At 39.5% G+C, this 14,309-nt stretch overlaps 1 protein-coding gene across 1 annotated transcript; it reads left to right on the forward strand.

The window, feature by feature from the left end:
• Positions 1 to 1,419: 1,419 nt before the first annotated feature.
• Positions 1,420 to 11,262, forward strand: LOC120791206 (protein shisa-like-2A). Its single transcript, XM_040129465.1, has 3 exons — positions 1,420 to 1,601; positions 5,515 to 5,651; positions 10,943 to 11,262. The coding sequence occupies exons 1-3, from the start codon at positions 1,420 to 1,422 to the stop codon at positions 11,128 to 11,130; spliced, it is 507 nt and encodes a 168-aa protein (XP_039985399.1). The 3' UTR covers positions 11,131 to 11,262.
• The last annotated feature ends 3,047 nt before the right edge of the window (positions 11,263 to 14,309 follow it).

The raw sequence follows: 14,309 nt of genomic DNA on the forward strand, positions 1-14,309 counted from the left end.
GGGACACAGCGTGCCCCCCCCCACACACACACACACACTTGTGACCTGCAGGTCAAACAGCGGAGAACTTTCAGCAAGAGACTCTCTCACAGAGCAAACTCAAGAGCAAGGAAGTCCTCACTGTACAAAACCTTAGTAATATCTCCTTGAGATGCACTAATGCCCATGTTACATTACAGTACCATGTACAGTGTATATATTCAGTATATATTACAGTTGCCAGAATGCTCCATTCTTTGATCTCTATTCTCAGTTTGTTAAACTTTTATTCTATTTTACATTTTATTTAGTTTATGCTCATTGGGGAATGTTGGGCCTCTGTAAATATTACTTACTTACTTACTGTGCATTGAATTTTAGTTATTGTATATTATATATACGTCTAAAATGTATTTTAGACACATATATATTATTTTAATTGTACCTGTTTTTCACCAACTTCATTTCTATGTGCTTATAAACTCCGAGGTTAGGCCCCAGCTGACATGCAACCCCCCCAAAAATGGAGCTTACACATTGGGGGTTACCGCAACGGAGATACCGCAGCAGCTGGGACTGGTCGCTGAACAGCGGCAGTCTCCCAGCCAGCCACGAGACACGGAAGGGGCGTTACAAGTTACCTGGATGGAACTTCGGCTCTGTGCCACAGATTAGAAACTCGACTCTAAACAGGTATATGGCAGGACTCCCCTCACGTCGCAATCCGTCCTAAGTCCCTATCAATTGCAGCACCTACAGCACACTATAAAAGACAGAGACCCAGTCACCAACCAGCACCCTTTGGATGGATCTAAATTTAAATGCAACATTTGCATTACAAAAGTTGTATTAGATCATGCATACGTTATTTTGATATGATCATTCAGAGCATTTGAAAACGCTCAGTATTTTTTCTAATGGATTTTTGGAGCCTTCATTTTCTGTTTTCTCAATCTTTGCTGAACCTGGGGAAGCTGTTGCTCTTGGCCATGAAACGGAGAGGGAGCAAGAGGAGGAGAGAGAGAGAGAGAGAGAGAGAGAGAGAGGAGGAGGAGGAGGAGGAGAGAGAGAGAGGAGGAGAGAGATGGGTGGGGGTGCAGCAGCCTCAGCGCAGCAGCTCCTGGATCAGATGCTTGGATGGTCAGAGGGACAGAGAGAGAGAGAGAGGATGAGGATGAGGAGGAGAGGGAGAGAAAGAGAGAGAGAGAGAGAGGAGGAGAGAGAGAGGAAGAGAGAGAGAGGAAGAGAGAGAGGAGGAGAGAGAGAGAGGGAGAGAGAGGAGGAGAGAGATGGGTGGGGGTGCAGCAGCCTCAGCGCAGCAGCTCCTGGATCAGGTGCTTGAATGGTGATGATGTGATGAAGTTGCAGCAGCTGGAGATGGACGAGATGAGAGCGGGTTTCAAAGTGCGCCACGCCGCCTGTCCATGCACTGTGTCTGATATGAGCTCGGACTGCGAAAGTTACTACAGCAAAGAGAACGTGTTCGTGGAGGGCTTCACGTGTCCGAAAGCGGACAGTGACACCACGGCACTTTTCTGCTGCGGGTTTAGTGACTTGAAGTACTGTTGTGATGACCCCAACAGCTTTTTCCCCTACGACTATGGATACATGTGGTGGTTAAGGTAGGTGGTAGTAGAAGCAGTTAATCTGAAGCGTTGCATAGATATATATTTTTTTTTTTTCCATCCCCCGCCAGGCTGTGTGTCAGAGATGCGCGGTGGAGAGGCGTTGATGGAAACGTATCGTTATGCAGAACAAAATCTCCGGAGCGCAACGTGCAACAGCACAAAAGTGGGGATCACTTCCAAGAGTTTTTTCCGCAGCAGGAGATTTAAGGGCTATATATATATGTATGAGCTGAAAAGCACATAATCTACTGTTTATATCAGCGGTTTGTGTTCAGGAGTCAACCTGTTGATGGCATTTAGCAGCCTGTCCCCGTTTGGCTCTAATGGCTCACTGAGACACCGAAGACTGACTGGGAAGACTTCTGATCTGGAAAAAACGCCTTCAGACTCATCCAGAATCAGTAGCTATTTTGGTGAGTTCAGAAAGGAGTTTTTAAGGCTACCTTGCCGTCTGGGTCAAGCCCAATGTGGAGGTGGAGAAACGTGGACGTTCTTGAGATTTGCCACAAAAAAACAAACAAACAAAGAGATGTTGAATAAAAATAAGTCATGAGTGCATCTTGAATTCACCTCTGAGTTCCTCACACACAATGAGTAGCTACCATCTGGGGCAACTGCCTGTCATTCAGTGAACTGACAAAGAACTGGGGATGCACTGGTCCAACCTTTTCTCTCAAGGTGCCAATTTGGATACTTTCAACTCCGTTTGTCTGTATCAGGCCAATACGACTGCTGTTTTCTCAAAAAAATCGTTGTACCTCACTGCCTGGAACCCCTGGGCTCATGTTTATATGTAAGGATTGCTATGGTGATAGAATTCAGTGATTTTGTAATAAAACATTTCTGATAGCAGAAATACAGTGTTTTACAATGACAGTGACAAAATCCTTTATTTATTTTTGAGTGGCCCCCCATATTTTATATAATAATTCTATTTCTCAAAATGCATCAATCTACATTTACTTGCCTCCCTTTATTTGGTTGAATTTCTGTCTTTCTATTTTTGACTTTCCTAATTTTCATCATTTTAATCATCCAGATGTTTGAGTGTTTATCTGTCCATGTTTGAGATATATCTCTCGAGATTCCTGCTGCCAGCCTAATACAATAGAGATGAATGGAATTTAATTAGTGGTATTCACAGCATTGCAAAAGTCCAGTTAAATCATCTTTTCTCTCAAACTGTGTCCCCGTTACACGGAATAATGTAGACGTAATTTTTAATGCTGTGAGCACCAAAAAAGAAAAAGACTGCGGAAACAGGAGACTAAACTATATGCATGGCTAGATACCGCAAGAGGTAAGTGAGATAATGTGTCTTCATTTTTTTTTTTTGTACTTTGTGTAAACTGATGCTATAATTCATCACACAGAAGGTGCATCTAAAAGTACAAAATAACATTGCAATGGACAATACGTTGTGACAATCTGAATATGCAGTGTGCGAAACATTTAGGAGGCTGAATATTTTACCGGATAATTGGCAGTTTTATGACTGAATGTAATTTTGTGGGTCATTTTGTAGTAAAGTTTATCCTTCATCCTTCGTATCACACTGCAACTCATGTAACGTTTTACCAAATGATCGCGGTAGGAGTTTTGGTCCATTCAAATTAGCCGGCTCTGGGCAGCATACATCCTGTCATCCGACATCATTACGTGTCATTATGTGTAATAAAAACCCCACCGAAACGCACACTGCTTTTACTGGAGTGCTTTACTACCCTCGAGGTACTGAGGAGGCATTTATATCATCAGGCATAATTGCAGGACACATCACTCGTTCAATCATCTTGCATAATTCATCCTTTGATGAAGCACAGTAAGGATAATTGTGTAGGTACTTTTTAATTTGGAGTCTTCTTTTTGTTTCAGCTTTCCTGCTGGGGCTGTACTGCAAGTGCACTCCAATTGTCTATTTCCAATTCTTTCTGACAGTAAACAAACAAATCCTTCGTACCGGATCTGCATGTAAAAAATAGGCACGCAAAGGTTTAATTCAGCAGCATTACGATTTTCAGTGATTTTCACAGACCTGCTTGTTACAGTGCTTCCATACCACATTACAGCTGAACACGTAAATAAGGTGGGAGCGTGCGAAGAAGAAAATGTCATTTTTCTCTGTACAAACTGATGATTCAGAGTCACAGGAATTTGAAGTTATTTCAAAGAACAGAGTCTTTCCTGCCAAATCTAGCTGTATAAATATTTGTTATAGCAGCCTCTCCCAGGCTGATTCAGAAAAGCTAATATACAATTTTTCTAGCACCTCTAACAGGGTGAACTACTGTAATGCTCTTTTGTCTAGTTTGTCTACGAAAACTATTGATCAGTTTCAGCTTGTACAGAACGCAGCGGCACATATTCTGACAAAGATCAGTCAGAGCACCCACATTAGTCCAATTTAAAAATATTTGCATTGGTTTCAGCAGGAAAGGCTCTATTCTTTGAGGGCGCTCTCAAAGAATCTGCCAGAGTTCTGCTGGGAGAACTAATCCCCCTCTATTAAACATACATGAACATTAATATTAGCTAAATGAACAGTACCAGAAATAAAGCTAATTGGGAGGTGATTAGATTGTGGAGGGGACTGCGGCGGCAAACAGTGTTGGCATGAGTGTATCAGAATAATAACAAAAACAATAACATGAAGAATGTTACCAGTCAGCTGATAGCCACACAGCTGTGAATGAGCCTACGATTGTGACGCATGAATGAAACAGCTGATGCCAAACACGACTTCAGTGCTCTGCCTGAACCGACACTATGCTCCATAATGTCCGAACGCTGACTGACACAGGCTTGTTCACATCGTCTCTGTTTTGTTTTTTTTTAATCCATTTTTTCTGTTGTCGCTTTTCTATTTTTACTCTATAGTTGCTGGGGGTGCAGGCTGCCTTGAGTCACGTTCTCTTCCGTCATATATGGCCCATTCTCTCTTTTTTGGAAGTGGCCAATTTTTTTTATCTAATCTTTTTGCTTCTTTAGACAGAAAATTTGGAACTCTGCAGCCACCTTTAATACTTCAAATAGGATTCTACCTGTTATGATACACTACTAGTGGGGGAAAAGACACACCAAGATGCTAGTTTTAAAAAACACTATTTATTTTTAGGGTGAATATTTTAACATTGGCTTGGGATGGAAACTGGTCAGGAACAAATAGCCTACATGCGGAAGTAGGTGGACAGAGGTTTCTTTTGAAGGGAAATTCTGGTATTTGTCAACCTGGCTTTTAGTCTTATGTTTTTGTCCATTATGACTATTAGTCATGGTGACATTTTACTTACTAGCTCTGTTGTAGAGATCTGGGGGACACAGATTCTGGAAAGATAGAGAGGGAGCTACAGGGATTATTATTATCTTAACGTTTCAATAACGTGTTTGAAATCATTTTTGTTAAAGAAATAGTTTCAGATATTGGGAAATTCACTTTTTTTTGCTCTCACTCTCTCCTTCGTACTCTCGTGTCTGTGAATTAAGTATGGAGCTAGAGTCAGGAGGAAATTAGTCGAGCTTAGCATAAAGATTGAAAGCAAGGGGAAACAGCTAGCCTGGCTCGGTCCACAGCCTGTGTTATACCTACACAAACAGAAATGTAAAGACATCATGTTGTCACCTGATGGTAAGTTACATGCCATAGTTAGGCTATTTCTTAGTTTGCGCTGGTTACCTGGCAACCTCACAGGGCTCTTCCCAAATATTCAAAATCATGTCCAATAGTCATTATGGACCAAAGCATGAGAATAACATCTAGGTTGGCTATTAATTAGAATCTTCCTTTAAAAAAAAGAAAGGAAACACATTTATAAACTGTAATCAATACCAGCATTTCAAATCGAAGCGGTTGGATGTATCTTGCTCTGTAAGGTGATACTCTTGCTTGTCTTTGCTCTGTGTCTTATAGTCTTGGGGCTCTTGTGGGTCTCTCTGTAGCCGCTGTGGTTCTCCTTGCCTTCATCATTACTCTTTGTGTCCTCTGCTGTCTGTTCATCACCACCAAACCCAGAGGTCTGGACAATGGGCTGCCACTCCGAGCACCAGGTACTGACTGCATTTCCATCTCCCTGCAGGGGACATTCTGCAAAGACATGAATAAAATACACTGACTTATTTAGGAGCAACCCTCTGATATACCGAATCAATGGATGACCCAAAGGTTTTGGAAAAAAAACGAACCTATCAGCCTTTATTTGACTTTGCGAGCCTGTCATTTTCTTATCTTAAAACTAAAAGCTCATATATTGAATCCTCTTCACATGCTTTATGATTTTTGCGTGCTTTTATTTTATCTTGAAAATAATGGCAAAACTATTGAATGAGCACAAAACAAAGTCAGTCTACAATCAACCAACAAGATTAGATTTAAAAATGTTCAGGGACATATTCATAAGCACTAAACGAGATTGGAGTGCAGTATCATGGGGTTTCGTACTCTCATAATTTTGTTGCTGTTCTAGCAGATTGTGAGCAGTCAATGATGTGAAATAAGTCTTATCAACACATTTTCCCCAGTAAAATTCCATAGGATATGTCCATATTTGTTTGTTTTTACCAATTTCACAGTCACATCTGTAGACATCGGACCAAGCTAACGGAACATGCAGGGAAATTGCCTGATGTGACTTAGAAGACGAAATGTAACAGGACAACACTTTACCTGCAGGACAAAGCAAATGGTTGTTGCTCCGCCTTTCTTTGTATTGGCATGCGAGGGATATAATTGCCAAAGTAAACGACTTAAAAGAAACTGAGCAAAGGAAATCCTACTTCAAATAATTGTGTGATCTCAAAACATTTACTGTGCTTTTAAAACTTTAATGCTCTGTAATCTCTGTGTGGTTGCTCCCATTTCCAGATTTAGGAGAAAGATTTTTACTCAAATTGGTTTAGTGCTCTTTCAGTAGTTTTTTCATCAGTGAACTTCCACCATGTTTGGGCTATGCAGAAAAAAAATGAAAAATGGGGTCTCTATTGATAGAGGAACGTAACCAGAGGCTAAAAAGTAGTATTTTACTACACCCCTGGCTAAAAGTTTACCTCTGAAAGCACCTCTAATGGGTATAGTCAGTAGTTTGCGATGTTGCACCTGAAACCACATCCAACAGTGAAGTCACAGTCTACTGACACACCCTGGAGTACACTTCTACATCACAGCAGATTGAGAAGTGGATCTTCTGGTGGTCAGCAAAAACGAGATTTTCAGCTGCTGTTTAGTTGCTCTTTAAGAACATGAACCCATCCTACTCCTGATTGGACACTCATTAGTCTGTCCTTAACTTTGCCTCAGCTGTTCAAACTAAAGCAGTCCATATAAGCTATATAAGCCGAGTTTTGCTTTCACAGTGGAATACAGAAAATATTTTTAAATTGTACTTAGTTTAATTTAGATTTATGTAAAATTGTCTGTAATGGTTGGTAATTAGGGTATAATGATGAATTTTGTAGGGCCTTAAATTGTGTTCATTGATTCAGAAAAAAAAACAAACTAGCCACAATTCTTTGTATTTCCCAAAAGTTAAACACTTTGGGAAATACACTTATTTTCTTCTTTCCTCTGAGTTAAATGAAAATATAGATACTACTGTCATGTCTCTAAGCTAACTGTGAAGCTGGAGCCAAGAGGTGATTAGCTTTTTAGCGTAAACACTGGAAGCAGGGGAAAACAGCTGGCCTGGCTCTGTCTGACGCTCTAAATTTTACGTCAGAAGTTCACTATCATGTTGTATGTTGTACAGTCCTGGTAAGGTTATTGGCACCCCTGAATTTAAGTACAGAATTTGGAAAATCTTAAGAAATAAATGCAAATTAGCCAATTTTGTATAATCAGAATATAAAATTACTGGTTAATGAACAACAACAACAACAAAAAAAAAATGCTCTCATATAATGAAATAAAAAATACAGACATAAAATGTACGCTTGAAAGATTTATTGGCACCCTTTTGATGAATTTAAATTAGTTCCTCAAACAAAATAAAAAACAAATAAGACTCACTTGTGCTTAATTTTCAGTGTTCACATAACCTGAATCAACCAATGAATGATGGCTTTACTGCATAAGAAGGGGCTGATTGTTTCCGCTTTCTTTTCATGGTGAAGACAAGAGAGCTGTCTGAAAAGTTCAAAAATGTTACCATCAAAAAACCTAACAATTCCAAAATTTCACAAGGCAATGGCCTCGTAATGGTATCAAGATGTTTCACGGTCATAAAACTGTTAAGATGCATCCAGGTCATGGCGGTAAGAAGATACTCAATGAGAGAAGTCTGCAAAGGTTGATGCAGATTGTGGAAAGAACAATCTGGAGTGGTGGTTTCAGCCTGTACCCTATACCACAAGCTAAACCAAGTGGTGCTCCATGGGCAAATGCCAAGGAGGACACCACTTATTAAAAGAAGGTCCAAAAAGGCAAGACTGATGTTTACAAAAACTCGCATGGATAAACCACAGTCTTTCTGGGATTATGTTCTCTGGACAGATGAAAAAAAGTAGAGCTCTTTTGTAATGCAGTGCATCAGTTTGTTTACAGGCAATGAAATGAAGCCCATAAGGAAAAGAACCCCCTACCCACAGTAAAACATGGTGGAGGTTCTATCATGCTGTGGGGCTGCTTTGCCACCTCTGGTGCTAGAGGCACTGAATGTATCAAAGGAATGATAGAATCAGTAGATAACCTAGGTATTTTAGAGTGAAATGAGTTACCCAGTGTCAGATAACTAGGTTTGAGGTGAAGGTGGGTCTTTCAGCAGGACAACGACCCAAAGCACACATCCAGCAGCACACAAGAATGGTTGAAAAGGAAAAGATGGACTGTTATAAACTGGCCTGCGATGAGTCCTAACCTAAACCCCATTGAAAACCTTTGGAGAGAGCTGAAATCTGCCATTGCAAAAAGAAATCCTGCACAACTTAAAAGAGCTTGAACACATACCAATGAAGGAGTGGCAGAAACTACCAGCAGACTGGTGCAAGAAGCTTCTAGATGGCAACAAGAAACGTTTGGAGGCTGTCATTGTTGGTAAAGGTTCTGCAACCAAATATTAGTGAAGGGTGCCAATAACTGTGTCTGGGGTACATTTTGTGTTTGTATTTTTTCACTCTTTTTTCACTCACTCTCACATTTTGTTTTTTTGTTTTGTTTTTTTGTTCAGTAACCTCGGACATTTTATTAAAATATTTTGATCATACAAAATTGGTTAATTTGCATTTAAATTCTAAATTCTGTACTTCGGGGGTGCCAGTAATTTGAACCAGCACCGTATGTTTAATCCACAGAAAGGTAAATGACAATTTGTGGTTTCATGAGGAGTTATGTACTGTTGCTATTTCTAACATGTATCACTCTAAAACCACAGTTGGTCCCATTTACAATTCTCTCTCTGTACAGATTAAATAAACACAATAAGACATGTTAGTTAGTGAGCTTTAGTGTTGTTGGAAGCCAGATTTGTGATGTTTGGTGCTGATAAGAGGTTGATATCAATCTAACTCATCTAGCTCTGGCAAAAAGCAAATTAAAGTATTTCCCAATTCAAAACAAAACAAGAAAAAAAAACACTTCCTTTAAGGTGTTAAAAGGATGATGGGATTTTTGGTAGATATGCAACACAAAGATCAAACTGTAGATGGTAAAAAAAGAATGTTTGAAGGTAAATATATAATTTTGTAATACAAGAGTTCTTATCTGACATACAGAAACAAGAAACAATATACTTTGCCCTCACAAAACCACAGAAAGTGTACTTAGCAGTTTTTCTTTCCATTGTCTACAGTACTTCAATCTCAGAATTCATTAAAAAAACAAGAAATGTCCATTGAAATGAGTTCTTATGTATTTTAAATGAAGTCAATGGAGAGTGAGTTTTACTGACATTGAATTCTGTAGTTGTCACCTTTGGTAGCCTTCATACTATTACAGTGGATCAGTTTTAGAAAAAGCAAAGTACACACTTCCCCTTAAAACCCTATTCAGAAATGTGAAAAGGAGCAGATGTAAGAGTTCCTCGCTGGAAATTGAAAAAACTAATTTAATATAATGTCTCACTAACCACAGCAGATTTTGACCAGCAGGTCAATTATGTTTGTAAGCAATGGAAAGGGACAAATTCTTTTACAAACTATGCCTTTTGGTTGTACACGATTAGATGGTGACATTTTAACAGGATATAGCTTTGTCAGACCGTGGGTCATCTGAAGTGGTAATTATGATTTTGCCATTATACAGCCCACTACTGTGGCCTTCAGTTTATTGAGACGACTTTATATAAAGAACTTTGATTAAAGCCTCTTTCTTGTTTGTATATCACGCACAAAGGTTGGAGACTAACTTAACTCTGTATGATGCCCTGGAGCACCACAGAAGCATTGCAACTGCCTTATTTAGTTTTGGCATTATAGGCATGGTCACTTTTAGTTTTACCAACGAATAAAGTGGCAGCTTATCTGGCTCTCATCACGTGCTTGTTGCCCTATTGGACCTATTTTTCGTGATGTTGTCGCTTTCAGATCTCAGCAGTTACTTTGGAGATATCATTGGTGTTATTATAACCAATAGAACTGATGGCTGGAGCTCTTCTTTTTTCTTTTTGGTCACCTGGAGGCAGCAGACACAACACTGACATTCTGCATTATCACCTTTTAAGTTCATATGACAAAGTTGTTAGCAAACAGTTGCTTACTTACACATCCAGCAGACATCGAGCACTTTAAGCACTGATTTGGAGTTGTGTTTTTGGCCACCTGATAAATGGAAGACCAATGATAGTTATCAATCACTGGTCTTGCGTTGCATACTGTACACTTTTCTGTTAGTTCTGTTTTGGTCTCCGCCAACCCCTGAGGGAAATCTCTGGCTCTTTAGCAGGTAAAAGATCCACTATGTTCACCAGCTAGATGCTAACTGGGTTCATCTTCTTTTTGTTGCTGGCCATGGAGAGCTTTTTTGCTGAGAACAGCTATTAACTGTGTCTGGACACGATGTTGAAGATGGTAAGAGTCAACCAAAATAGTAAAGCTGCCGGCTGGAGACCAAATCAGTGACCTGAAATATGCTAGAATACACGTAAAAGTTGAGGGTAACTGCAGAGGTCAGGTGTTAATTTTCTATGGGGTTGTCACTATGATTGACACCTTTCACATAGACATAGACAGTTGATCCATTGTTAAAGGTTTGTGATTTCGAACAAAGGTCTTCTACAACATAGGTCCATTTTTAAAGTAAAATTACTGATTATAACAGCTTTGAAAAACAATACGTTTCATAGTTTTTTCTGTTTTTGTGGTGTGTCAGGCTCTTTACACAGAGTACATACTGTGAATTTTCTGCCCTCCAGGTTCTACATCGACTCCACAAGGTCCAGAACCGAGTCATACCAGCGCACCATCTGGACCTCAAGGCCTCAGGAAACACTTCCTGAGCGGCAAGCTGGACTGTGACAACCAGCCCCCAGACCCAGATCGCCTTTTCCAGCGTTGTTTCATGGCAACTGTGACATCAATCAACGTCGAGGGTCCTGCATAGATTCGTGGACTATTTGACTTTACACCAGCTAGTTTTACTTTGATTCTTATATTTTGGCTGCCCTCATGTTTACTACTGTAGTATCCTTCGTCTTCAGAAGGCTACAAGTTGGGCTAAATTTCGATTTCCACATAAATCGGAGCAATTGCTTTACATTTGGGATTTATTAGTTTTAGTTTGGGGAGACTTGCAAAATGTTTGTTATTATATGTGTGTAATGTGTCACATTTGTGTAATGTGTCATTTGCATGTCAGAGCAACACAAAACTCTAATTGCAAACTATTTTTGTTGTATTTTGTTGCCTGTTACGACAAACGGTATTATAGGCATCTTGGAGGAAAGCCAACAAAATAAAACAGCACAGTTATGGGCTGTGATTATGTAGACAAGCTATTTTCACAAACAACAAAAACTAAGTGACCTGTTTAGCCGTGTCTAAATTTCTGAGGCCACCGAGTTTACCTTCATGCTGTGTGTTCACTTTATTTGTATCTGTTCTGCTTGCTCTTTCCTTATCCCGATGGCCAAAAACTCTGCTTTTACACTGTGAAGGAAAAGATAAAGACAGTAATGAAAGGAGCTGAATAATAGATGTTTTAGATGAAAAGAAAATGTAATTAAAAAAAAGTATGTTACAATTTAAGAGCATTTAGGACTTAGATTATAGATGTGGGTGTTTCAATATTGAATACGTCGTGCAAATTGTAGGCTCCAGGGTTTTTGGAGCTTGACTTGTACTAGGGACTAAGAATCAGGATATCTCCCTCTCTGCTTTGATTAAATCCTTCTCTTTCAAGTCTCCCAACTTTTTGGAAGTGGGTAACTAACTCCAGATCTCCACTAGATCCAGCTACATCATGTTCCAGTTGCATCATCTCTGACTCATTTGAAATGCCCACTGGAAGAGTTTCAAAAGTGGAGCATCTGCATGCAGCCTGTTCTACAGCAGCCATATTTACAAAACACTTTATAGAGATGTTTTGCCAATATTTTTATTCATGCTAGAGGCATTTGGTTTTGTGTAAAATGTCTTGACAACTAGTAGATGGATTGCTATGAGACTTGGTACACAAACACAGTACATGTTCTAGAGGTGCTAGATTGTAATTTGTCTAAAACTTTGGTTTATGACCAGATACCTGCACAAAGTAATCATGTTCCAATCTGCCTCATCTGTTCTTTGTATTTAGTGCTGTCAGAAGGAGAACAGATTTCTTAGAAGTGACATAAACAAGAAAAAATATTTTTGCTAGATTTACATAAAGACAGAGTCAGTAACTTACACAAATAACACAATGCAAGCTGGTCCAGAAAAAATAAGCAGGTGTGTAAAGATAATGGAGCAGAAAAAAGAGCATGAGCAAGATGCTCCGGTCATGCATGTGGTGGACATGGCACACCAGCTAGAATGGCAATGAACTGTCTCTGACAGCCTGAATGGGGCCAGAACATGCCAAGCTGCATTTAAGAACATTTCAACAAGCGACATACAAAGTTCAGCAACCACCACCAAGCATGGCTGACGCATTAGGAAATCAAAAATGTGACCATCTAGACATACACAAAGGCATTGCTGCCATTCAAAAACAACTTTACTACAGAGACACAGAGAGGACACATAATGTTGAAATATAAAAAAACAGAAAGAAAGAAAGAATGAAAGAAGACGAACAAAAGAACAAGAATGAAAGACAGAAAACAAATTGTGGCCCACAAGTGCTCTCTCCTCAATTCTTTTAACATTAGTAAAAATTTAGTTGGCCCGAGTGCTAACACCAAGCGTCATAGTAAAAAGTTCGAAATGTTGTTTCAAAACCCTCTCTACACTGTTGGAAACGTCCACCACTTTGGTTCAGACTGAAATATCTCGACAATTATTTGATGGATTGCCATGAAATTTTGTACTGACAATTACAGTCTTGCTCAGGCTGAATGGTAATAACTGGTGAACGCCTGGCCTTACATTTAGTGCCACGTTCAGGTCAAAATTTTTTAATGTGATGATACTTTAGTTTGAACAAATACCTGCAAAATTAATGACATTCCCATCAGCTTCAGCTCATGGCTGGATTCATCTCCAAGGGGGTCTGGGGGCAAACACTTATTGTTCAGCCCCTGTTGATCCCCACTATAAATGACAGTTTCATTATTTCCCCAGGCACCAGAAACCAACCAGTACTCTCATGCTGAAATTATTAATTGATCAGTCCGTCAGACTACTGACCGAAAATTAATTAGCGACAATTTTGATGAGCGATTCTTCTAAAATCTGAATATTTGTTTTTCTGTGATAGTAAACTCAACATCTTTGGGTTCTTGACAACAACAATAACAATAACAATCAACTGATTGTTAAAGAAAACTATCAGACGTATTGATAATGAAACTGTAGGTTGCAGCCTTACAGCTCTCCTGTGATGGAATAATACTACCTGCCTGGGGTTTTCTGATTGTTAATAACTTGACATGCAGAAAAAAGGCAAGAAATTTGGTTGAGCATAATAACACAACACGCGAGCTCAATATAAACTAAACAAGTTAAGGTCTTAAAACTAGATTATTTATACTGAATAATAGAGAAACAATGCCAAGGCCAGGTTGATGAAAACATGTTGAGGGAATCGCTTGATGACTAAAGCTCTGGGAGAGAACTGCAAACAGCAGGGGACATTTTCCTTCATAAAGTACAGCTAAAACAATGTAATTGTAATTACACATAGGTGTAGACAAGGGGCTCTCAGACACTGAAACCTGTGGTGTCTAAATGGACAGAGTGATGAAGCTGAGCGACGTTACTGCCAGGTGTCCTGAACTTGATCGTGTCTCTGCTGCTGGCTGCAGCTCGTTATTAAGGACATTACCCGAAAGGTAAAGCGTGGCTGTTCGCCTCAATATATAATTCTCAGATTCATTTTTTACAACACTTTAAAATAACTCTGGTAAAACTGGGTCGTCGCGGAGTAGCAGCGGATTTTCTCTCTTCACCCTGAGGTTGTAATTTGGTGTCAAGTACGCAGGTTTGGCATAAAAACATTACGTAAACTCCCATGTCTGTCACTCATGCAACTGTTTCCCAGTGATCTCTGTGTCATTAAGAGCCCACATGAGAATGTGACCAGTAAAAAAAACGGAAAAGAGATAATGCTGTAGGACTTCGGCTTCATACAACTGTTTCTTC

This window comes from Xiphias gladius, chromosome 6 (assembly GCF_016859285.1).
Source record: "Xiphias gladius isolate SHS-SW01 ecotype Sanya breed wild chromosome 6, ASM1685928v1, whole genome shotgun sequence".
NCBI classification, from domain to species: domain Eukaryota; kingdom Metazoa; phylum Chordata; class Actinopteri; order Istiophoriformes; family Xiphiidae; genus Xiphias; species Xiphias gladius.

What these genes read in the sequence shown, in the direction of transcription:
- LOC120791206 (XM_040129465.1), top strand. Translation starts at nt 1,420, where the DNA reads ATGAGCTCGGACTGCGAAAGTTACTACAGCAAAGAGAACGTGTTCGTG. An exon ending in GGATACATGTGGTGGTTAAG is followed by an intron (nt 1,602 to 5,514) that starts GTAGGTGGTAGT and finishes TGTGTCTTATAG; the next exon opens with TCTTGGGGCTCTTGTGGGTC. An exon ending in GCTGCCACTCCGAGCACCAG is followed by an intron (nt 5,652 to 10,942) that starts GTACTGACTGCA and finishes TCTGCCCTCCAG; the next exon opens with GTTCTACATCGACTCCACAA.